This window comes from Maylandia zebra, linkage group LG20 (assembly GCF_041146795.1).
Source record: "Maylandia zebra isolate NMK-2024a linkage group LG20, Mzebra_GT3a, whole genome shotgun sequence".
NCBI classification, from domain to species: domain Eukaryota; kingdom Metazoa; phylum Chordata; class Actinopteri; order Cichliformes; family Cichlidae; genus Maylandia; species Maylandia zebra.
In genome coordinates, this window is record NC_135186.1 from 28318064 (window position 1) to 28344064 (window position 26001).

General features: G+C 39.1%; 1 protein-coding gene across 17 annotated transcripts in view; it reads right to left on the reverse strand.

The window, feature by feature from the left end:
* The window catches only part of LOC101487050 (rap1 GTPase-activating protein 1), a 52918-nt gene that overhangs the window by 7222 nt on the left and 19695 nt on the right, over nt 1-26001 (reverse strand). For 9 of the 17 annotated variants that reach the window (XM_076878013.1, XM_012917845.4, XM_076878003.1 and 6 more), the window contains exons 2-17: nt 24904-24939; nt 12114-12207; nt 7620-7655; nt 6536-6583; nt 6051-6089; nt 5542-5733; nt 4630-4733; nt 4085-4163; nt 3934-3987; nt 3472-3555; nt 2426-2526; nt 2133-2262; nt 1077-1232; nt 929-1000; nt 759-845; nt 438-578 (exon numbers count right to left, since the gene is read on the reverse strand). In XM_076878013.1, the coding sequence (XP_076734128.1) occupies nt 438-578; nt 759-845; nt 929-1000; nt 1077-1232; nt 2133-2262; nt 2426-2526; nt 3472-3555; nt 3934-3987; nt 4085-4163; nt 4630-4733; nt 5542-5733; nt 6051-6089; nt 6536-6583; nt 7620-7637 (1305 nt within the window). In that variant the 5' untranslated portion in view covers nt 7638-7655; nt 12114-12207; nt 24904-24939. Of the gene's footprint in view, nt 1-437; nt 579-758; nt 846-928; nt 1001-1076; nt 1233-2132; nt 2263-2425; nt 2527-3471; nt 3556-3933; nt 3988-4084; nt 4164-4629; nt 4734-5541; nt 5734-6050; nt 6090-6535; nt 6584-7619; nt 7656-8430; nt 9052-12113; nt 12208-14158; nt 14418-23750; nt 24560-24903; nt 24940-26001 lie in introns of those variants that run through there. The other 8 variants (XM_076878005.1, XM_076878009.1, XM_076878007.1 and 5 more) reach the window with 8 other exon arrangements.

Here is a 26001-nt window from a genome sequence, read left to right on the forward strand (position 1 = left end):
TTAGATCAGAAAATCAGTCTCAAATCTGTCTGCAGTATAAAGTCACAGCTAGCAGTGGGTTATCTCAGATCAGCATAAAGGCTAGAAACAAAGAGCATACTGGCACCTCTAAAACGTACTAATTAATACATTATCCAAGGGCAGAAATCGCTGGTTTTGTATGGAATAAAACGACTGAGTTGTCTGAGAACACTGTTTGCCTCTGAGGCAGGTGGAGCTTCTCTCTTTTATCAGTGTTTTTGCTAAGCTAAGCTGCTGAGCTTGAATTTAAATGATGTAAATAAGAAAGCTCCTTTTGTTTTGCTTGTGCAAGTAAAACATAAAACCCTAGTTTCTAAAACAAGACTTTGAATATGCAAACTAGCTTCAACTTTTTCTTTCTGAGAGTTCCAGTGAAGCTGTCGACCTGAAGCTCCAGCCTCTGCTTTTCCAGTTACCTTAAAAGACTCAAAGAAGCCTCCTCCTCCAGCATTCCCATTTTCCAGCTTATCGTCCTCTCCTCCAACACCCATTATGGCCTGGCTGTTTAAGTGGAGCTCCTCATAAAGAGTCTCCAACAAGGCCGATCGTGTTCTCTCCTGTCGCACACACACACACACACACACACACACACACACACACACACACACACACACACACACACACACACACACACACACACACACACACACACACAGAAATGAGGCAGAGGGAAGTAAATAAAATTTTTAAGGCTGTCAAAAGACGTAAAATGTTTTAAGTCTTTCTTAGAAACTTACCTCCAATTTGGCAAATTTCTCAGCTTTGTAGCAGGCATATTCTGCATTGATTAGCTTAGTAAAAAGGAATTCATGGAATTCGGGGCCCTGCAAAAAAGGATTAGTGAGGTAAGGCATCTTCTCGGAAACTAAAAGATGATCAGTGAGGTCAAAGATCTTCATCTTCTTACTTTTTTAAAGATGGCAGGGTTTGGGAGGGCGGGGCCAAAGAAAGGTACATCATCCCGTGCTGTAACTGACACCTAGAAAGGAAGATAAAGATGAAGTGCAATAAATGCTTTCAGGAGAAAACGTCATAAATGAGAGGAAGCGGGTTACCTTGTAGAGAACATTGTCGGAGCAGGGGTTGACCACTTGGACTACAATGTAAGCGTGGAGAAAGTTGGAGGCGATCATGTCTGGTACAAAGGGAGTATTTTCTTCTTGGAAAACGATGGCGACAATGTCATTTCCTATGTGCCTTTTTCTCTGCAACTGCAACATAACAGCCCAACAGCAACTTAGTTTTATACATAAATATATATACATATTTTATATAAAAGGGTGTAAATGATTATTTTCTCATGTAACAATTGACATAATGAAAGGAGACAAATGCCAAGCATTAGATGAAATGTATGAACAAAGTTAATGCTCCCTGGAACTCCCTCCCTGGAAAAACAACTGGTTTTTCTACTGATTACTGTTAGTATCATATTACTGATAACACAAAGCTAGCTAACCAGGAATATTTCCAACTGAAAACATCTAAAAGGATTAAGTGGGATGACAATTACACAGCATTTGCGTTAAAAAAGAAAAGACTACACAAATGTCTTTAATTTCTAGCACCAAATAAAGGCAAAGTCTGAATCTTTACACTACTAAGTCTATGAAACACCACCAGGGGGTGCTGTTTCCTCGATGACAACCTCCACAGAAACAGTTTGCTCAAAGTAGCCCATATGTAGCACTCACTGCTGCAGGAGAGGCTGAACATACAGGCATTGGTCTTATCTCTGTTTGTGGATGGCTTGATAGTGAATGATAGCATTTTTCATCTTGCAATCCTCAGTTTTTGTGTGAATGTGTGAGATAAAAGAGAAAAAAAAGTTGCTGCGTGAGCAATGCAGTGCTACATCTCAGCTTTAAATCATCTTGAGGAATGAGTGCTGCTCACAGACGCAGACACCAAAGCATTCGCTGAAGTAATATATCTCAAATACCAGGGAGTTGTGTTGTTTTGTTTTGTTTTTTTGTAATTTTATACTGCAGGCTTTTTGCACAACAGGGATGCACATATGCAAAATATGGTTCTGTGATGCCCAGAGGGAACCTGCCTAACCATCCTTTGAATCATAAAAGGTGTGTTAGTCTGGTATTGCATTACAGTACCTGCTGGGTGTCCCCCTCTGTGTAAGGCAGCTTTGTGGACACATGAAACATGACCTCTTTGTTGCGGTAGTTGCAGTAGACAGATTCTGTGCCAGTCTGCCCGTGAGTCACATCTAACCCTCCGCGGAAACTGCAAGCACACAGAACCATGTCTAGGAGGATATTCTCCACCATCACTGCAGCAGCGTCACCACCTTTCATGAAGCTAGTCTGATGTAAATTGTAGTGGCATTATGTTATGAAATATTAGATGGGGGATATCGAATGCATTCAAACCACTGTGAGGACTTTACCCTTTAAAGTTATGCAGCTCAATTTTCTCTCCGAGAAACTCCAGGAATTCTACAAAGGCACAGCTCTCTTCGTTGTTGCCAAACAGCTCTTCCTCTGAAGTCTGTAACAAATAAAATTAATTTTAAAAATAAATAAGCGAGCGAGCTTTTTGCAGAACGATGAGAACAGTTTGTATGAGTACTGCATAGTTTGCAGATAGGTTCCTAATGACAGTGACGATATCTGAGAAGAAAAGGGAAAACTAATTATGGTAAGGTAAAATTGTTTTTGCTAAATAGTCAGCAGTGGCACAGTGAGAGCTGTATGTTGCAAGTGTTATTTTTTTCTGGAACAGATCACTGGGGTCAGTAACTAGAAGCGAGACAACGTGTATCCAGTGTGTGTTTTGCACTTTTGTTCAGACACGGTGCATTTGCATTTGAGATAGCAGAGGTTGTTCCAATTAATTACAAAAGTAGGTAGAACATTTGAAATAAGGCTTTAGGAAACATTATGATTGTGATGGACTGCTGATTATCAATTGTCAGTAACTAGAGCTATGATCTGAATAAAAATGCCTCCTTTAAAACAAAGGGATGCTAACAATACCTGGGACAAGGTCCCACGGCTCATTTCACTATTTATGATTTGCTTTCTCTGTGCAGTGAGCCTATTTGATCATGCCTGAACATCCCTCCTGAATGTAAGAGGGTCTTTTCTATCTTTGTGAGAAGGCCAATTAGATCATTTAACATGTTTAACAATACATTTCAATTTCTGTAGTATTTGCAAAATCAAAAGAAAAGATTTCTACACAGTGATGTCTCGATTTAAAGGTAGAAAAGCACTCAACACCTCTTTTGCCACCCCACATAGTAAACAAGAGGGCTGTGATTGCCTCAGAAAATGAGAGGGTGTGCTGAAGGCAGCCACAATGACTGGGCTTAAGTGAAAGCCATAATTAAGACCACAGAGGCCCAAGTATAATAAGCTTCCTTAAAAATGGATGCAAGTACTTCTACAACACTGCTTTTGCACCTGATCACATCCAGGCTTTATTGCTTACCTGTCCAAACTTTTGATAGATGACTCCAAACTTAAAATTGTTGCTTATCACATGTTCATCGAAAGTAACAATAAGTCTTGAAGCCTGCAAAAATCACAGATATAACGTTAAAGAAGATGTATATGGCTATATCTAATTATATTTATCTGCATATATGATTTATTTCTCCTGTGTATACAAGATGTTTTTTTCCTTTTCTTTTCTCTCTCTCATTTTTCTTTTGCTAACATGCTTCAGTGCAAAGGTTGATAAAAACCTCAATCCCATTCAAAGATGTACTGAAAAGTTTGACTGAAGGTAATATGAGGCTTGCAGTATATTATTAAATATGAAATTCCATCATTTCCCCTTCAACTGTAGGATATTGCTTAAAGCAGCTGTGAAAAAATCTAACCAGATGCTGAAAGCTCATACTTCTGGGCCTAGAAAGAAAACCCTGAAAATCTGTGATCCAGAACTTACTTTGGGATAAAGGACAGGATAAAAGCGGTCCACGTTGACCTCTTCGCAGACAAGCTTGAATTTAAAAAAGCCGTGGGAAATAATGTCAGAATGTGCTGGAAGTGTCACAGCAGCTTATCTTTAGACAAAAAATATAAAAATGGCTTCTTACCTTGGCCATTTGGACCACATTTGGAAACTCTGTCAGACAGGAAATGGGGATCACATCGTGGTAGGTTTTCAGCTTGGTCCTGATGAAGCCATAAAGTAATTAGTGTGGGTTTTATAGCCATATAACACGAAGCAGCGTTTCTCAGAATCTATCAGTTGGTGCAGAGATGATCCGGTATGGACCATGGTCAAAGCTCCCCGCCCTTGCCTCTCTTTGCCTTCTCTCCCTTTCACCATCCCCACCCACTAACTGGCCAAAATAGTCCATCTGTTACTCTTCTGTGGAAATGACAGAGCTGTTGACACTCTTGCTGGCTTTACGACTCTTATGATAACACCCCAGGCGGATGTGTGTGTCCGGTCAATGCTGGGCAATTTAGGGGGTAAAAAATTACTCTGTAGCTAGAGCTTGTTGTTCACAAAAGAGGCAAAATCTTACACATTAATTACTTCAGATTATGAAGTAACCAGGCAGACTTAAATTGTTGATTTTCTCAGACAATTGGGCAACATTGTACTGAACCCTGCATGAAAATTAAGTGTTACCTGAGCATTAGACGCAGATGTTCCTGGTCACCGATCACCTCGTATTTTAGGGAGAACACCAGATGTCCAAGGACACTGTCCACTGAATAGTAATTAAAGTGTTCCTAAGGGCACAGCATACATTAGTACCACCATTAGTATCTGTCATAAAGAGGCACACATGTGCACAACACGGGTAAATGTGCTCCAGTTCATTCATTTCCTGTCTGAGTTCCTTTGTTTACTCGTCCTCTGCTACATGCAACCAATTTTGTTTACTGGTATTATGTGTTTGCAAGAACACTTGCAAAGTGTAATGCATCTTCATTAGCCACAGTGTGTGAGGTGCCTAATTGTGAGGCAGGCTTACTGTTTGTACTTTATTATGCAGAGATTTGCTTATTTCCTATTTGTCCCATTACTGTAATGAAGAAGAAGTAATGCAAAATATTTCATGACAGCAATGAGACTCATTTGAAGAGGAAGGAAGCTGTTATAATGAGAACATGACGTGAATATGACTTTGGCAATATCACTGTGGAAGAAAACAAATCTCTGAAAAAATTGTAGTAATTTAACTAACTTAGTACAGTTATTAATATTCTCATTAACTGTAATTTTAACCATGAAATAGAAGAGAATTTGACAAATATAATGGGGGAGCAATGGGGGAGATATTTAAAATGCATCCAGCTAAATATAATCTATCAGGGACATCGAAATGTCACAGATGATATGGTTAAAAACTATGCTAAATATGGTAACTTACTCAGTTAAGTAGGTTTAAAATAGAGCTGCAGAAGAGGCAATACAAGGGGAGCCCTTAGCCAGGACTGCAAATCAGCAAATGCAAAGCTGATTTAACTTAATATGCAAACTACAGTTTACTTGTCAGCAGCTCCATGTGTTTCTGTCATGTGCAGAGTAGCGAACCTTGCCCAGGAAATGTTTCCTGAAGAGCGTAGCCAGGGTGTTACATTCCAGCTTGGTCCGAGTGTTCGGGGACAGAGGCTGTAGAGGCTCCGTGTCTCCAGCCTGGCTCAGCTCATGGTTGGTCCCTTCAATCCAGTAGCCCCCAAACTGTGGCAGGAGGATAAGAGGAAAGGGGCTCTTTCTCCCCAGCACCTGTTTCAATAAAAAATAGCAATGAAACACAAGGTTACTTCTCAGAGATAGACAATGAACTAAAAATTTGACTTGAGAAAAAATTAAAAAATTTTAAAAAATTAAATTAAAATGAGATTCGATTAGCCTGAGTATTTACTAGTTTAATAAGAATGCTCGTAAAATTTCTGATCACAGCTAGTCTTTTGAGGCTTAAATGAACATTTTATTGAGACTTTGGATGTCTACAACACTGAGTCAACTGCTTTCAATATTTCTATGCTTTTATTGGAATAAAATAATAATAGTAACAATAATACTGCAACACAGCTTCGTACCTCATGGACACTTGGGTACGGTATGTAATCCTCCTCAGTCTGGAAAAAAAAAAGAAAAATGCTTTGTTTCCTCATCGAAGAAGGACAATAACAACAAAATAATAACGACTTTACATTCCCAAAGGACACTGTTTCAGAGTAATTGCATAACAGTTATGCAATGAAAATCTGTTTAGCAATGACACAGAAATCAGCCAGCAATGCACACCTTAATGAAAGTAAGACTATTTGGCACACTGGTGATATAAAATGCTTCATCACTTTATAATTATGTGTTCAAAAGCCCCTTTCAGAACTTTAGTCTACAGAGTTTAGCATCCCACTTGCTTGTTCCTGTATGGAACATGGGCGTTTCAGTGCATTATGAAGAACACGTTGTAATACTGAATGCTGAAATAATTGCCATGTCTGTCAGAGTAAGATAAGGTGGAGCAGCCGTGGACAGTGAGAATGAATAATTTGTGTTGCTACATGAAGAGTTATACCTTAAGAGGCGGAGGAAAGGTGCACCTCTGCTCATCCATCCTGTTCCCCTGTAAGAGAAGCAGGTTACAAAAGGACAGGAGGGTCACACAAAGTGGCATGGAAGTCCACAAATACCTAAAGTCAAGCACAAAACCAATCTATGAACACAAACTGTGACATAAACAAAAGGCAAAAAAAAAAGATCAAACTCATTATGTAACAGCTCAGTTTTCCCCAGAGATGTGCAGCAGGCAACAAAGCAAAGTCAAAAAAGGGACAGATGGAAAAATACAGAAAGAGATCCATTATGGTCCTCAGAGTGAGGAGAGTGAAAGACGTTACAGACGTGAGTCTGGAAGTGACAGAGAACTTTATTAAACACACTGCAGAAAAGTGTGAATAAGAGTCTTGGGGTTAAAAAGATTTATAAGTGACAGTCGTACAACTGCACATGGGGTGTGTCTACGTGAAAAGAGAGTGAGGAGGATCGATGCAGAAAAAGAGATGCAGCGTTACTAAATCAAGGCTAGATGATGGCGCCGACCATCATGGAAGACGATGCAGTCATCAATACACTGTCCATCAATACATTGCCAGTGGAAATAGACAATCCTGCGTCACGTCCCATGCAAAAGAAGAATTACTGCCAAACATGAAAGAATAGTGTAGTGAATAGTGAAGCACCATTGTGACTGCAATTCATATTTTTTAAAAAGAAGATAAATGTGCATTTAAAAAAATAATGCACAGATGTTCTATTATAAAACACATGTCTTGTCATTGGGAAAGCATGAATACAGAAAACATCCTTCCAGAGTCGTCAGAAACCAGGAAATAGATTCTGAGGTGAGATAATGAGCTTACAGTTCGGCAAGCTAAAGTTTCAACCAGAACGTTAACAAAGACACCGAGACAAACACATTGACAACACTCCTCTGAAAATACTCAAAATCCCTCTCATGTTCAGAGAGATTATGAGTACTGCAGCAAAGGAGAGCCAAAGTGTTGCAGAATTAGGAAGAGACACTGGCTGGTTAGTTGCTTATTGAGCACAGCTTAGAGAGCCAAGACAAAATACAGAGATGCGATCTTTTATCATCTTACCTGCATCTTTTCAATCATTTCAAATAAATCTGGGGTCTGGAGAGAGGAGAATAAGATTCAATGTTTAGGCTTCTTTGTCTTGAGTGCAGAGGTTAGTTTGCCTTTGACAGGCGTTAGTGAAGGTTCGCTGAGTTCAACACTTTAAAATCATCACACTCCATCCAGTGACAGAAAAAAACATCTCTGGAACACCGCCTTTACATGGTTATTGTTAGGGTGTCAGATCTCACTGCTATATTTGCAATACTGCATGATGGGATTACATTAATTCAAGATAATGTGTGTGCAACATTCTATGCACTGCTTATTAGACATGAAAAAAATCCCGGTATGTGCATTTGTGTCAGTGATGCTCTTTATGTTTCAGAGAGCTCTATTCACTCTTTACAACTGTTAATAACCCAACATCTTGCAAAACAAAATTCCAAATAGACTTTTTAAAACTTTTAGAGGGCAAGAGGTCTATATAGTCAACATTTTACGTCTACAGTTAAGGTCTCTGAAAACCCCTCAAAAAGTATAATAATGCAACATTTTCTGTAGAAGTCTTCTGAAAGATGCCAGAAATGCCTTAAAATTAACTAATTAGGTGTTATTTGATACAAACCTGACATGGTTAGGAATGTGTTTGAGCTGTTAAAAGCATGAGGACAAACTGACCTTAAAAGAAGCGGTAAAGTTTACATTTAGGAAAGCCTACAGTAGAGCAGATGTCGTAAAGCTGGTAAATTACACATTCTTAGCCAGATGTTCCCACCACTTTTAAAACAGCCAACGTCTAAGCTCATATTTATTTTAATAAACATGTTACCTTATTGCAGAACATGATCTTGTCACATCTCACCGTCACGTGTGACCGACAGGAAAATGAAAAATCGACCCCTTTCTTTAGAACGAACCACAGTTTGTCTGGACATCACATTCCAAATCGCATATGTCATGTGAGCATAATGACAATAAATATTGCAAAAAATGATGAAAAACAATTGTCCGTGGACATATTGGTTTTCGGTAATTAAGTAAAAGGCTGAAAAGTTCAGCCAGTAAAGCCTGACAAAGTCAAACACTTTGTGTACAGAGCAATCGTGTCTTGGCTTTCAGTGTGACTGTGAGTAAAGTCCTCCACCATGTGCAAACAATAGTCCGCCACAAACCCTGAAAGTAAATAGCTCTGGGTTTAGCCAGAGATTCCCATATGGAAAACAAATGCAAATATTATGTCTAATAAGACTTATAAATTTACTATGATTTATTCATAAAAGTGGGAGCTTTCGCATTATACTCACGGAACATAACAATAAGTATAACTTGAATATGAATTGTGTTACTTTCAATAAATAGTATGAGAAGTAAGTGTTATAAGACTCATAAATCTATACACATAAGATGGATTATGAGTATGAGAACTGCTTTGCTAGATATTATCTTTGGGCTTGAACAAAAACAAGTGTGCTATAAATGTCTCTCTCTCTCATATATCTATCTATCTATTTATATATATATATATATATATATATATATATATATATATATATATAGATATATATAGATATATAGATAGATATGTCATTAGTTTGGAGTGACTGTCTGTGCCTTAACTTAAAGGCGTCCTCTCCACTTTGTCTGTCATTTGTTGATGTTTTGTATGCAGCATGTTCCTAAAATAAAGCTACTTACATTGCTGGGTTTCTTCCAGTGTGTCTTTGTCACCATTGGAGCATAGTTGTGTTTGTCAATATTTTTAGCCATTTTTAATTCTCCTTGACAAAAAGTCCTGCAGCTTCAAAGATGTCCCAGTGTCACTGACTTCAGCAGATTTGGATTAAACGCTCCATGACTGCTGTGCCTTTCTGAAATGGCAAAATCCTAGCTGCATCGCCGCTGTTTGCAAGCATCACTGACAAAGTGTTGGATCAGACAAAGTTGGTGACAAGATCCACAGACTCTCCCAGTGTGTGCTCTGAGCATACAAGATTATCTGCAAGTTTATGTCTCAGGTTGCAGGCAAACCTGCTATTGCTTAAAGCTGAGAAGTAATCCTCTGACTGAAGCTGGAGGTGTCTAGCCTTCTGCTGATCCCTCTTTGTCGCTCTCTATCTCTCAAAAGCATTGCAGGAAGAACTCCAAATTTTATACCAGCCACCTCTGTCTTTACTACTATCTGTATCCTGGCTTAGGCTGACAGGTGGCAAGAGGTGGAGTCCAACCGTTCTACGGTCACAGACAACAGCTGCAACTATGTCCTGTTTACAGATCACCTATTACACTAGAATCAGGATATAGCATAAAGTAGATGTTAGAAAACTATGCAAACCAATGGTAGAATGAAAGTAATAAAAAGGAACAATCTTTTGATGAAAAACAAGACATCTCATTTTTGCAGAAATTGACAAAGAGAAGGCGATGAGGGGATCCCCAGGGAGCCAAGCTAGCACACACAGTGCAGGTGTAGAGCTCAGACCTTTCATTATGAGAGCTAATAGGATCGCCATTATGACAAGAGACAAATTAAAGAGGCTTCCTCTTGCTCCTCTTGACTTATCAGCTGCAACGCCATACATCCTCGCAGAGCTCATTAAAACTTCAACCAGCTCCATGAAGTGGATCAGATGGATACACGTGAATGTGAAATTCACATGAAGTCTGGTTCTTTGTTCTGCATTTTCATTCCAGGGCCATTCCTGACATCTCAAATTTACAGAGCTCTGTAAAAAGTCACCCTGACTGGTGTAACAAATCAGTAAAAAAAGGTTGTAAATGACATAAACATGTTTTCATTAGAAAGCTCACCCATAATTACTCATGCAACCCTTTCCAAGAGCAGTGGACAACAGTTCATGATTATTTCAACTCTTGGTTTTGGTATACTAATACACTTATTTCTTTAAGCACTACGGTTCTGGTGAGTAGGATGTTTCAGTTAGTTGTTTTTTTTAGTTTTTTTTTTATCTCGGCCGTTTCTGCCACCAAAATTTGAAAACTATCACTTTTAGAGTTTTGCATTACATCTCTAAGAAATCTGCAAGATTATTAATAGGACAGTTCAGTTTGAATCAGGCAATGGCCATAAGAGCTGATGGGGTTAATTGCAGATTGACCTGCTTTTCGCAGGGCTCTAATTAAAGTGATACACTCCTCGGAGTCTTGCTCCACTGAGCCCTTGTTGTACTACAGCACACCACATTACCACGCTGTCCCTAAAACTCTTTCCATGCTTTCCCTTTTTCTACTTTCTCCTCAATTAAAATGTGCAAAAAGGGAGTTGCTATCCTTAAATGTGTAAGTGTCAAACAAAATGTTCGACTAACTGGTAAGTCTGTTTTACCTACAGATGGTGCATGCTGCAAGGATCAGGAATGATGGTTTCAGCAATCCAATCTCTGAATTCCTGAATTCTTAATCCCTTTCTCTTCCTACTCTCCCTGCTTTCCCCAGATGAAGGCAGATTGTGAAAACTGTAAGCCCGTTCCAAAGTGCGAGGGATCTTTTGAAAGCAATCCGACACGAGTGACACTGTTCCTGTCGTTTAATCACCGAGGAGCTAGGAGCTATTCAGTTTCTAAGATCCCAAAATATCTCTGCCAGGTTTTCACATCAATCACAGAAGTGCTAAAGGTAAGCATAAAGATTCTGACAGCAAAATAGATTTGCTACGGACGTGACAGTCTAAACAGATTTATTGAAATTATTTCCTCCTATTTCATTTTCACTTTTGGCCCTTTTTCCTACACCTTCAATAACAGCAATTTAGTATTTCCTCAAACCATTTTTGCTGAAAGAAAGAATATCAGTTCTAGTATAGCTGATTCATAAAGGCAAAAAAATGCTTTAGTGAACAGGAGGCAAGCTGAATGTGATGAATCTGAAAATGACATGACAGCTAATAAACCGCAGGCATTAAAGAAATGGAAGAGCACAAATCTTCACACTGAAGCTTAGCCTTATGAAAACCCAGAGGAAAATAAGCAAGGCTCAGGAAAGCATAAAACAACTGTGTAATAATTGAGCCCCACTCAGTGTTATCATGCATAATTGACATTCCAATTAGGTTACACCTCATGGATGATGATGGGCATGAAGAAGCTAGTGTTTTGATTTAAAAATGACTCATTCAGGCTTTGATTTGTTTGCTCTGATGGAATCAGGCTTGTTAGGCTTCAATTTAAAAATGGTCAGCATCCGGCTGACAATTTCCTTCTAAAAATAGATTTCTATTAATTGAATCAGTCAAACATAATCATCCAGACACAGAGCTCTGTGTGCTTTAATACCACAAGTTACACAAAAGAAAGCAAGGATAGAAATCAAAGTAACACGCCATGAAACTGGGTCTAACACATCACAAGAACACTGAGCAAGTGCATCCAGACAAAAGCAAGTGTGGAGACAAGATCAGCTGAGACACGTTAAAAAGATCAAAGAATGAGGGGGTCACACAGAGGTCTTTAATATAGGTCAGCGGTCAAAGTGCAAACTCAATTTCCCCAGTCCTACCTTTTGAAATGGTGAGGTGGTGAATGGGAGCTTAGGCTGGAGCAGCTGGGGCTCTAGAGTTGCAGAAATTCGGGGGTCACTCCCATCTTGTTTCCTAAAATCAGACAGATGGAAGAGAACATTCGGTCAGAAAAGGTCACCCAGTTTGAGATCAAGCAAGAGGACAACAAAAGGTAATGCCTCAGGAAATGTTGTTGATCTCTTTAGGCAAGAAAAAAAAGTCGTATGGAGTGTACGAGATACTTGTAGTGGTGTAAAGTCACCTTTTTGAAATTAGGTTACTGTTACATCGCTCTTTAAGTGAAGCACATTCCAACCTGACAACAAAATAAGGTCTAATTTACATCAGAAAGTAATAATACATCAGTTTTTAATTGATATTAAATTTCAAAATCCTGTTTTCCAACTGGTTTGTTTGATCTGCAGCGTCATAGTCATCGCGGTTGAAATCTGTTGAACAGCATCAAATTTTATAGCTAAGTTACATCTGACACAAACCCCATGATTTCTTTGCTGTTTATGGTATAAGAAACAATAACTTCCAAAAGATTTCACCTTTTCTTTTATCACACAATCTACCTCACAGACACCTCAGGGGTCTCAGGGAACAAGACCAATACTTTCACATTTATCAAAACAAAAGCATCTCTAATCCAGAAGAACGACACACTGAACAATACTAATGTGACACATCTTTTGTTCTAAACTCAATATCTCTACCAGAACAGCTTTCTCTCAGCATGATGACTGATCAATACCTCTGATGAATATGGTGCTGTATTGACACCGACAACTGGTCAGTTTCCACAGCAGCCTTTTAATTTCTGCAATTTATTTCAGTCTCTTTCATATGCGTACAGCGATTAATCATCACAGAAGAAAATCTGAACTGATCACGAATCAGCGATAATATCATGAATTATGTGTATGTCTGCCGGCGATTATTAAAGTAGGATACGGCAGCTACGATGAAATATGTTCAGGGTGCGGCGTACCCCAGCAGCCGAAAGGCACGACACTCCGCAAGCAGAGAAGTATTACTCTACGCCCTCAACAACTCCAGGGGACAAAATGGAACACTCTTTAAAAAAAATTGTCATTTCTCAAAGAGATAATGTGGCTGACTGTGCTGACAAAGTACTCAGTTATCTGAGTGAATGTATGGAGCTGCAGTGGATGGTCGGATGCTGAGGTCGGAGCTGCTCAAGAGGGACACTGGCTGAGATGGAAATCGGGTTTCACATGCCCTGAGAGCACTCACATTCAAATTTAGGTGAAGAAAACAGAGCATGAATCATTAGTACACCCTGCTGCCGCCCTGCTATTACACAACAAGTGAGTCTTCAATCAAGAAAAGTCCTGCAGCAAATGAAACTGGAATATTTCTAAGCTCTTTCTCAACAGGCTCACACGAAGAGCTCTCCCGAGGGAGAACAATATAGGAAAAGGCATCAGCTGTCCTGAACTCTTAATTAGAACTAATGCTCAATAGATCGTCAGGACACACACACACACACACACACACACACACACACACACACACACACACACATATTTAATTATACAAAATGAATGAATGGTTTAAGCAAAATGTATAGTCCCAAAAAAAATCTAGGTAATACTAGAAGCATATGTCTCCCTATAGGAGTCATATTGTGCACACCTTATTATTCTACAAAAGACAGTGTACTGGGAATTTATAATATGCATACACCACTCCAGAAAAGTATCACAATAACATGCATGAGGGTAAAGTCCAACAAATGTCCAGCACGAACTTGTCCTTCATCATAAGCATGTGGGGCAGCACAAATAACATGCTGCTGCTCGCGGACACCTGCTCGGTTCTATGTAGGACTACCATGTAAGCCGTCCTGCGGATCAGTTTGCAGCATAAAGCCACAGCCTTATCCCAACACCACAACAAATTACATAACACACCCCAGCTGGTTGGCAATGCAGCACAAAAATCAGCCGTGTGAAGAAGTCCCTGTGTGTCATCTGAGCAAACTGATGTCCTGCATGGAGCAGAGCAGGAAACTTACTCACACAGTGGTGTGGCAGCTGTACACTTGGCGCTCCCCGGGAAGTCAAGCCAGTGACCGGCACTCGGACGGATAACTCACCGTCCACGCTCCTTCCAGAGTTAAGCTTCTCTCTCCCTCGTACTTTTCTCACTCTCTCGCTCTCTCGCTCTTATTATTCTTAATTCTCCAGCTCCAGCCCGATCACTCGCTGATTCTCATCAGTCGTTCACCTGCTGGCCTCACGCTCAGCTCTTTAGACTATCGCACACTCCCAGTGAGCATCCTCTCCGATTCTCCTCCCTCACTCTCCCTCCTCCCACCCAGTCACACACACACGTGCACGCTTTAGTTGCCACTTCCTCCATCTCCACCCTCTTTGTCCGCTCTGCAGCTCTCACACACAACCCGATACTCCAAAACCTACACTCGACACTAACACCCACCAACCCCCCAACCAATACCACTTACAATCTCCCTTATCCCCCTTCCAAAGAAGGAGACCCCCCCCTCCCATTCAACTGAGAACTACTGAAGTCTGCAGTCAAAAAGAGAAAGCATAGATTGTTAGGGTAAAGGGGGTTGTCTTCTATCCCCACACTGCCTCACAAGCCTGCTCGGGCTGTTGCTGTGGCAACCAACGTAAGCTACACATGAAAAAAAAAACCCACCCACATGCACATTCATGTTCATTATCATAGGACTTGAACAAGGTGATTATGTTCAACATTAAGCACCCAGAGATGAGCAGACATCGTAGCCTCCCCCAACACTCATTGTGCAGGATGAGAAAACATGTGTGGAAAGGTTTTTAATTACTGTAATGAGTCTCATTTAATCCCCAGATACATGTGCGTTTCCATCACTTAGCTGACATCCACAGTTCCCAGCAGACCTCCGACTAATGTCACCAATAGACAGATAAATCCCTGCTAAATAATACTTTAATGCAGAGGAGTGTCAATCTATTGTTCCATTATTTAGCTTTTCAAAGTGTAAACCTGAACTACCAAACGATGTGTGCGTGTGTGTGTCAGACATGAAGAGATAATAAAGGATTACAGCACATTCATCATACTGTGAACCATTAAGAGCTGTGTATTGTGATAAAAACAAATAATCCTCTCAACTCGAAAAGCTTCTTGGGTTAAAAAAAGAGAAAAGAGCGAAGTCTATTATATCATTAATACAAACTTTGAAAAATGTCCAGATTACCAATAATCTGCTGAGATGCTCTTTCGAACTGTGACACTAATATCTCTTTCTCTTCTTAACGCTTAAGTGAAGAAAATCTGGTTCTTTTTTTTTAAAGGTCCCAGTGACCTGGGGTGTAGGTAAAAAAAAAATGAAAATGTGGAATGTGACAGCTTTGTTGCGAATTATCCGATAAGAGCAGATACTGCTTAAATGCCCCGCTTAAAATCTGATTACCATGAAGTTAACACAGATTATTCGATCAGATTTCAATCAGATGAAGGGCATATGCATTTACAATGACAGCTTGAGACATAATTGAACACCAAATACTGACAAAGAAAATAGTAGAACTGGAAAAAATTTATAGCCACAAAGAGCTTTTTAAAAAAAAAAAAAAAAAAAAATCTGCTGTGGACAGTGATAGTTGTTTTTAAATTGACTGCATCTTTTCTGCTTCAGCATCCTCAGCAGAATCAGTAAATACCCTGTAAGTGACCCAAACTGCAATAGATTCCCATCCCATTAGCCGCTGAAATGGCCTGTGGTCACTGCTCTCCTACCCCCATATCATATCCTCTGAGAATTGCTGCTGCGCTAAAAAATGTCCTCATCTTCCACGCCCTCTGTCTTCCAATCTCACTTTGAGCTATTTGTCAACCAAGAAGAGTTTGATAATAATCCAAAATCCTTTGAGACATAAAATCAAATAATCCCAGAGCTAAGTGAATCCTGTAAATCCCACAGGATGTTCATTATTCCTGATGCAGGTTTCATTATTCTATTAATATTTCTATTTATACAACAAAATATTAAACTTCTTATAATTTAAATGTGCATCACCATGCTTAGCAAAGTATGCCCTGCAAGCAGCTAAGAATGTAATCTGTATGACGTGTGTGGGAGGCAACGTGTGACCTGCTAGTGACCTAAAAGGCTAGCTAAAGGTTTAATCACAGAAGCATTTCACATCAGTTACACGTCTGAGGTCTCCAGCAGGCAAGATGGCTGCTCTTCGGAAATTTGAATTAATTGTTATTTATGCATAACAAGTATGTCTCCCACAGGTTGCGATTTAATTAGTGGTGGTCGACCTCAGGGGGGTAGAACAGGAGGGCGGGCAGGGACTGTAAACAGCACTGAGCTGTAAGAAGTACAGCACTGAACGAATAACTGAAGGCATATCTCCAACAGACTGTCTACATAGATATTAATATTAAATATATAATACAGTTCAGTGTGTTCAGTGGTGAATTATGTCAAATGTTTTACTCCATCAGCTGTGTTAACTGGTAAAACAGAAGCGGGCAATGAATTTTCCCAAGTGGCCACATGAGAAACTGGGACTGTTATGGAGGGCTGCAAAGAAATATATTATAATGGTGCGCACCTCCACAATAGTCCTAGTCTCCCATGTGGCGTCTTGTAAGAATCAGTTGTTGTGATATAATATTAAATCCAAAAGCTGAGAATCAAAGTCTATCAGAAATCCTTCATCAGAGTTCCTGCGGCACAATGTCGGATGTGTTCTCGTGCTGTTTTTGGATATGTTAAACCCTGCCTCCCATCACTCTTAAACAAATTGGCTGTTTAATCAAGCACATAATTTGTTTGCAAGGCAAAGTAGGAGTGCCAAGTGCAACTCAACTTTGAGGAAACTTTCCATCGCTATAATGATATCTCTGCAGTATACCTCTACAGAACCCTACTGTGACTATGATTGTGATGTGGTTCAATAATTATACAGCATTTTAAGTGGGTAATGAGGTTATATTAGAGGGTGGGGGAATAAAGCTGCTATGAGATGTAAGCTTATTCAAGTTGTTATTCTCCCCTGACATGAAACTCTTTGTGCTTAAGTGTCCCAGTTAGATGCAGAGTAAACAGTAAATATGACCTAATTATAATAATAACATAGTCTTTCTTAAAGGTGATGTACGTATACAACATTCAGAGCTGGATGTTTCATTAGAGCACTCCCGTCTTCGGCCAGCGTGAGCCACACCTCCTTACTTCATTTGCAACTCACAAAAAAGGGCAAGGGCTAATAGCTGTTTTTCTTTTTTTGTTTTTTGAGTGACAAATGAAGTAGGGAGGTGTTTTTTTGTTTGTTTTTTTGTCAAGTATTAGGTTGTTTCCTTTTAGATTATTATTATTGACATCATAAATCATGCTTGTTGAGAAGTATTTTCACTGCACTTCTTAACTTCAACCTTGCCTTAACTTCCACACTAGAGGGGTATACTACAAACAAAGTTCAGCTCAGCCAGGCTTTCTCTGTGTTAGCTTGCTCAACAAAACTTATAACAACAGTTGGAGAACGTGGTTAGCAGAACGGTAGCTAACGACTTTGTCTGTTAAGCCGGGCTTTCTGCTTCAGGCTCACAAAAACCACGGGCCCTTTGCAAGGTCGTGTGACTCTTCCACATGAAACGATCCCCGTGAGCGCAGCCTGCTCCAATCAGACATTATCAGATGATGATGATAAGATTAATGCTGCAGAAAATTGTTAATCTTGCACCTTATTGCACAGAGTGGTAAAATAAACATTCTAATTCAAGTTAACAGCTTTATTGCCAAGTTTGGCTCTCTGTGCTGCTGTTTATTTCTAAGGTCTAGATGCACATTAGAGCTCTGAAACATTACATGTTACTGTACCATAGCCTAATGTTTGAGCCTAAGGACACGTAGAAATTGCTTTAGTTTGTTGTCAAAGTGAAGTTTTGGGCATTTTGTTGCTTGAACAGGTGATTTTGGTGTGTTGTGTTCTGCAACTCTAGCAGTGTAAAAGAGAATTAGCAGCAGATTAGAATTAGGAATAATGATAGCTATCCATTTTCTGCTTCATTAAATTAATACATGCAAACTCCTATGATGATGTTTATATAAAATATATTGCCCCAGGAGATAATATATGTTGCAATTAAAACATGCTGTAAATGAAAGAATCTGCTAAAAGGTTTTCCAGCTGTTTTTAGATTTAAACACATGTTCAGCATAAGTTACCGCAGCGATATAGTCAGATAAAAGGAAAGCTACTTTCGTGACACAGGAAACTCTGACTTTAAGCTCAACATAGCCCTCTAAGCCAATAATCTGGTTTCATAATACATCCCTAGGATGGAACAGAGAGCAGAGAATAACAAAACAACAGCAGAAACTCTCACACTAAGCTTTGCTGTTTTACTTTCCAAATGTGCTGTAAGAGGTCAACCTTAGTATCTTTATAAATTTGATGAATGCCAACACATTTCCAGGTACTCACATTAACTCAGATCCACTAACATGCACATATGGATGAGTCGGCCATAAAAACGTAAAACAGCAAAAAAACCAGAACAGTGTGACATCATTTTCTGTGAAAGATGCTCCATTAAGTATCTAATGAGCAAATAGCTGCTTGCTGCTATATTAATGTTGGATTCAGATATTATAGTATCTTTGAACCAACACAGAGCATACTGTGTTATAAAAAATACTGAGTATGTAAAAAAAACAAACGTCCTATTCTAAATGTATTTCAAGACAAACAGATTTTCTCATGAATTACATTTGTTTGTGATGGTTGACAAAAACATTTCTAGTCAAATTGTCTCATGTGTCATTAACTGTGTGGACGAGTCATCCTGTTAACCCAGAAAATGAAGGAGAATCTTCTAATGTGGTTAATGTTGTAAAAAGCTCTACTGTAACCCAAACCACAACTGTTTCTGGGATATAACGAAGTAGTTTGGGGGTACTCAGACTGAAATAAAACTAAAGATATAAAAGTCAAAACCTAAAAGTTAAAGGTCACAAATGAACACAAAAATAAGCGAAGAGAAAACACAGGAGTTACACTCTGTTCCTGAGGCATAATCCTGTACGTGGTCCTTAAGTCCTTACGCAGCTCTGCAATTTTATCCTTATGCAATTATAAGTTGTCTTGTTAAAGGACTATATTTTTGGTATTTGCAAAAAGCTTGAGGGAAACATAAGCTCAGTTCATTTTGATTATATATTCCTGTATCTTCACAAGTTTGCTGAACTGCTGCTTGGTACACAGCAGATAATATACAACGTGTCTTTTTGTGATGACAATAGTTAAAGCCAGAGGTTTGATCTCATTTAATTTGTGCACACAGTTTACAATCTCACAGCACAAGTCATTTATCAACTGCACCATACGTCTTTGTAAATTTATATCCATATAAATGTATGACACAGACCCAACAACCACATTCTGCCGTGATATATTGTTTCTCATATATCAATATAACACTGATGATAAAGAAGAGTAGTACAGCACAGAAGTAACTTGACCTGCTCAAATGCACACACAAGTCCTCCAACAGCCAGAGACACAAGGAATTACAACACAAACAGTCCTTGGAAATGGCTGTGTTCCCAAGGACACCCTCCCCTACCCCCTTAAACTGATTTGAACTACTCAAACAAATGGCAGGATGATTATCTCTGGTGTAAAGTCATTTCTCACTCAGAGGCAATTTTTCCAGATGAAAAGATCTGACTTTCTGACTTGCTTGGAAAAAAATATGTTATTTTGCTGGAGGTTATGTTAAAAAAATATGTAACATAATTCAAACGATCTTATGAGTCAGCTTTGTGTCTTAATCTGTGTGCCAGAAGGAAGTAACAAAAATAAACATATGAATTTCCCTAATCTGTTTTGCGAACCGGTTTCTGGTGCCAAGCAAATACTGGGCAAAATTTAAAAAGCAGATAAGTCTGAGAAGCTTTCCATTCCCCAGGGAACTGTTCCTCCAAAAGACCTTTTATACAGAAAGGCAGATAAGGAAATCCTAATCAGCAGTTCCTAATAAGAAACTAGAACACAAATGGTGGTAAAAAAAAAATAAAAATATATATATATATATATATATATATATATATATATATATATATATATATATATATATATATATATATATATATATATATATATATATATATATATATGCTGAAAACTTCAAAAGGTTCAAATCCTTTGTTAAATCAAAAGCTACAGACGAAATAAATCTGTTAAGATGTCTGTGGAATCTGATGCACGAGGAGGCTCTTTCTCTTGAGTCTACACTTTCCCTCATAGCTAGCCCTATTCAGTTGGCAATAAAAGGCCAGGTATAGCAGTTGGTATTGAATAAAGGATGTTCTCTCTACCAATGAGTCCTGATTTTCAGCTTCCTTATCTCTAACAATGTCACTGTGCAGATTTCCTTAGAAACAAGCCCTCTGGGAAATCACAATCAGGCAGATGTGCCTTTTCTACAACAGAAGGTCACTCTAGTGTCCTTTTATGCTCTTTTGTGCTTGACATATTGGACTTACTAGTGTAGTCCATGACACCTAACTTCATACGGTTTTATCTGTGTACAAATATCCTATCAATCAGGAATTTGTTCGCAAAACTTCCGATCACGCAAGAGTTGTTAGGCCTGGGAAAGAAAAGAAAGAAGGAAGGAAGAGAATAGAAAAGCCTTGAGTCAGCCTCCTCCTCCCACTGGCTTAGCTCATCATTTCTGCATGACATCTGTCAATAAACAGGCCCCACATCTTTAAAACCTTTCCTGCCATTTTCATACCTAAACTCCTGTCTTATGCAGTGTGACTGCAGCAAAGCAACTTGCAAGCAAATAAGTGAACTTTAAAATCGCTGGAGGAATAACTAAGTACTGAAAATCTCAACGAATCAGATAAAGCAAAATGGGAAATGTCAAGTCAAAGTTGCCTGGGACTCGTCTCAACCTTCAGCAGCCGGCTGCGTTCTGAGCTTTATGTTTTTATAAGACATCTTCTGCTGGGCCTGGATGGTGGATGACATTTTAGGAATTGGATTGGATTGAGGTGGTTCGAAACAGGGGTGAGGTTGTCACTTTGGTGCTATATTAGGTCAGACAGAAGGAGACACACAGAGAAACAGTCAGGTCTGATCGGCCTTGACAGTTTGCTCTCCCAGTATGTCTGCTTTTCCAGACGACTCGGCTTGACATACATGGATGAGCGTGCACAAGCAAGCTGACACCGAGACCGTTTTCACAATGCAGCGGTGAGCGCATGTGCAAAGGAGACAGTCAGACGATGATGAGGAGCGACATCTCTTGGGAAATCAGTGTACACAAACAGAGGAGTGTTTACAATGACACCTCTTAACTGTTTACAAGCTAACCTCCCCCAAAAAGACAGCAGGGATGAAATAGGCCTAGGATTTAGAAAGCATCATAAAAATAGAATAGGAACTCACATCAAACAATTGGAAATATATAGCACGGTTATTCAGCAGAAAGGAAGAAATGAATAAAACAGTAAAAAGCAGATTTGATCACCGTGGCGGAAAACATCCACAGATGCCCATCAAGTACACTTGTTTACCTGACTTACGGGCTCATTAAGTGCCAAAACTATGCACTACTAACTTTGGCCACCAGAGGGCTAACAATAAGGGAACCAAAAGACAACAAACACACAACAAGGCTCCATCGTTTTGTTAAATATGCATATGAAATACTCATATTGAAATGATAATTTAAGTCTAATATAGTTTGCTTACAAAGTAACTTCAACAAACAGGTCAAAAAATACAGAGCATTAAATTATTATATAAAAATCCTCAAGCTCGAGAATCATACTTCTGCAAGTTGCATATCATGTTTCACATACTGAAAAAAATCATCTTCTACATTTCAAGAGGGCAGCTTGAAATCAAATATATACATTTTTCCTATCTTTAATTCATGCTATTTATTGATCTAGACTGTTTTAGATTAAGTTGCCCCTTTTTATAAAATGTTTTATTTTATAAAAAACTCAAAATCATCTTGAAACCTTGTTGCAAGTAGTCTCATGTAGGCACTACTTTATGTCTCCTGAACTACATTATAATTTATCGGAGACTGTTTACATCCCCTCACCCAATGACTACCATGAGCCTCCCATCACATGTACATTTGCACACTGATACAGCTCGCAATTGTAGTACAGGATAGAGAAAATAGTAGTTCCTACATGGAACTGCTTACAACAAGGTTTATAGATTTTTTTTTTTAGGAACTAGGTCATAAGACATGGCTGCTGAGTTGTTATTGTTGTTGTTTTTTTATTCTGTATTTTGTTCTCTTGGTGCAATATAAGGGAGGGATGGAAAATGCCATTTAGTTTTACTATATTCAGAGAAGACAGACATCTTTATGGCTAATAGCTCTCACACTGAAACAATCTATATGAATAAACGGCACTGCAAGCCGGAGCAAAAATATGTAAATGTAATTTTATCCCTTTCATGTTCATGTTAAATTCAGATTTATAGAGAATGCAGATAAAGCTTTGCCCTATAGCTGATGAGTGTGAAAAGCTTATCAATCTAAGAGATGCATTTAAAGACTGTTTTTGCAAGATAATAATATAATAATAAACTTTATTTATAAAGCACACTTAAAAACCAAGGGTATGCCAAGGTGCTTAACAAGTAAAATAGAGTATAGGAGGAGGATAATAGAAATAGGACCAAAGCAAGTACTAAATATGCAAACAGATAACTGTCACTAATACATAGGAAAGCAACAGGTACAGAGCAAACAAGAATTTAAATGAGCATAGAAGTGCATGATATAAAATCATAAAAGAAATATTAACTAGAAACAAAGCTTGTTTAATGGGCAAGAATTATAGACTCATTTTGTTTCTTTCCACGTTTCAAGCAAAGACCAGTGCTCTCTAGCTTGATTTTTTTTTTCTTGCTAGTAAAAGTGGCACCTAAGGGTGGTTCAAAAGTGCAGACCTGTCCAGCATGAAGGTCAGGTGAGCTGAAGCATGGATGAGAGAGTGGGATCTGTGGTTTGTTTTAAAGAATGGGCAGCGAGTTATACAACCCACAGCCTGCTACAATAATCCATGCTGCTCCAGGGATAGGAGAGCAGAGTGCACTTTTTACTTGGATGTATGTTCACATGTGCTCAGTCGAGAGAGGAGAGATACTCTTATACAACATCTCAGTATAGCCATTATCCACACTAACCCTTCTCTCCCATTGCGTCCCATCGAGGGAGCTTAGCAAGGCAGGATTATCACCAATTACAAGCCTCCCCCGCAGAGTGTGGAAACTGGGTTTGAGGATCATGAGCTTATTGTGTATGACCCACAATGACCAGATGAAAGATGATCATTTAAGATTTAATCAGCAGCAAGTGTGGAAAGACTTCATCTTAAGACTTAGTGATATTAAATGCATCAGGTCAGCTCTCCTGTCATGAATTACAGAATATTCTACCTAATCATTGGATCTATATTGTAAACAGTATGAATACAACAGAAGGATAATAAAGATAATCCTGTGTATGTATATTAAAATCTGTTTCCCCAATCGGCTGGGGAATCATGCAGTTCTTATCAGCATTATCTAAAGTCAAGTCAATCAGAAACTCACCAGAGTTTTCTTGGCCTTCCGATTCGGAAAGGTGAGCACGGCATTTTGCTGAGTTCTGTTAAAGTTTTGCTGCCAGTTTTTTTTTTACAGTTTACAGTTCAGATTTCCAGCCATGTCCAACATACAGTTGGATGCATGAACTGTCAGTGCTTGTTGATTTCAAAAAAAAGATTGTCAGATGGCACTTTCACAGTTGCTTTATCCAGGCAACGCCAATGTTGCTGATAAAAGATGATCTGCCCCGCTGGGTATAACCAGCGATCTTAATGTAAAGTAGCTTTAAACACTGCACCAAATTTTTCAAGCAGTGCTGAATTATTCCCTGATTTGAAGAAGATTGCCAAAAAACGAGTATGACTGATGAACTTGTATTATCGTATCTTGGCTTTCTAATGCAGGCCCCACATTTTCTATTTGCAGCGTCACCTCATCCAGTCAGTTGCTTCCCCCTCCTTCCCTCCTCTTCACGCCCAGAAGTCTTTTATCTCCAGTGCTGCTTTTGTGTCCTGTTTTAGATCCTCCTCTTCATCTTTATTTTGGTCCGGAGTTTACTCTTCTTCTTTACAAAGAGGTGCAATCATTCTGTCTCAGGCAGCAGCAGCTGATGGCCGGACGACAGCCTGTGCAAACAAGCTCAGCCACTGCTGAGTAATGCAGGCCTGGCTGGTAAAAGATATCCTCCTGCATTTGTATTCCAGAGGGAAGGCAGGATGATACTATGGTGGAGCACTGTTTAATGTGCTGCATTCAGACAGAGGGGGACGAGGGCCAGACACTCATGCCACCACACCTAAAAGCTTTCAGAAATGGTGTCGTGTATCTGCAGTGGCAGGAGGTGTGCATGCTCAGATCCCTGCCTCTCTCCATGTGCCACTCGCAGCAGCACTCCAACCTTGCCAGCACTGCAGAGATGGCAGGGCGGACTGGGTATCTGTTTCCCCGCTGCTGCCCATCTGCTCTAACTTTTACAGGCTCATTCATCTTACTTAACTCTACTCACTGCATTGATTCGCACATTTAAAAATTACAAAGCTGGTGTGAGTCAATGACATTGATCATCAACAGAAGAAAGCTTTAAGATTTCTAACTTTAATTGGCTGTGTTTGCTTATTGAAACAAAAGGAATGTCATTTATTACAGAAGGAACACGTACCATAAGCTTCTGGCCTTGGAGAATGTCTTGTCCACTCTGAAAAACAAAAACAAACAGCAGCTGTTACAGTCCCAAATAAATATGTTTAATTTAATGTGCTTATGTCGGCATTTCCTAAAAACAAGTACATTTGATATATTTTTTAACTTTATATCAAATAATTATAAATTATAAATGTTTTTAGACTTAATAATTAAGTCTAAAAACAAAGAGGAATATAACACCTAGTAACAGGTACATGTAGTTTCCATTCATTTGCCTTCCTGCAAGTTTACTCAGATTAATTTAAAGTGCACTTAAAAAAAAAGTTCAATGAAGTGAAAGAGGTTGATTATGCATCAAGCTGGGTTACCCTGAAATAACTCCTGCCATCTGTTAAAGCATCATTTCCCAGAATGAAGGAATGATTATTAGTCTGGTGTTTTCTGAGACAAAGTGAATCATGTTTCAGTTTAAGTCGACACTTTCAGGCTCAGTGCACATTGTCACTCCAAAATAAACTATCATCTGTCCTTACATACTCTGGATAAACAGATTTAAGCAGGAGTAATCACTGGAAACAATAACCAGATGACGCAGGGTTGGGAACTCCGGGGATGAGAATGTAGAAACCCGTTTTTGCCAAAAGATGGCACTGTGCGTGCAGCAGAAGGTTAATCCTAACGTGCAATTAATAACAAACTGGGCTTGCTCTGCTCATCAGACAGAAAGATATTCATCATGATAATCAAGGCCATGTGGCAAGATTTAAATCACAAGACACACACAAAAAAGACCAATTACTTCTACTCTGAAAACATCACAAACAAAAAACTACAGCTTTTCTCGGGCTGCAGCGTTTAAGTGTCTAAAAGGTGAATATTTGGTTCTGGTGAGTAAGCTGCAGATATTCCTCTTGTGTGGTTAGAAAAGAGTAAGAAAGAATACCTTTTTTACATAATATGTTATCTTACATGCTTTCCTGAGCAGTGCTAAAGATGATACACCACCTGACGGTGTAAATTAAATACAAATGAGCCAATAATGCGATTGATTTCCCCCTCCTTTCTGACTGTGTCTCTCATGACATAGAAAGGAGACATCCCGAAACCCCAAGCT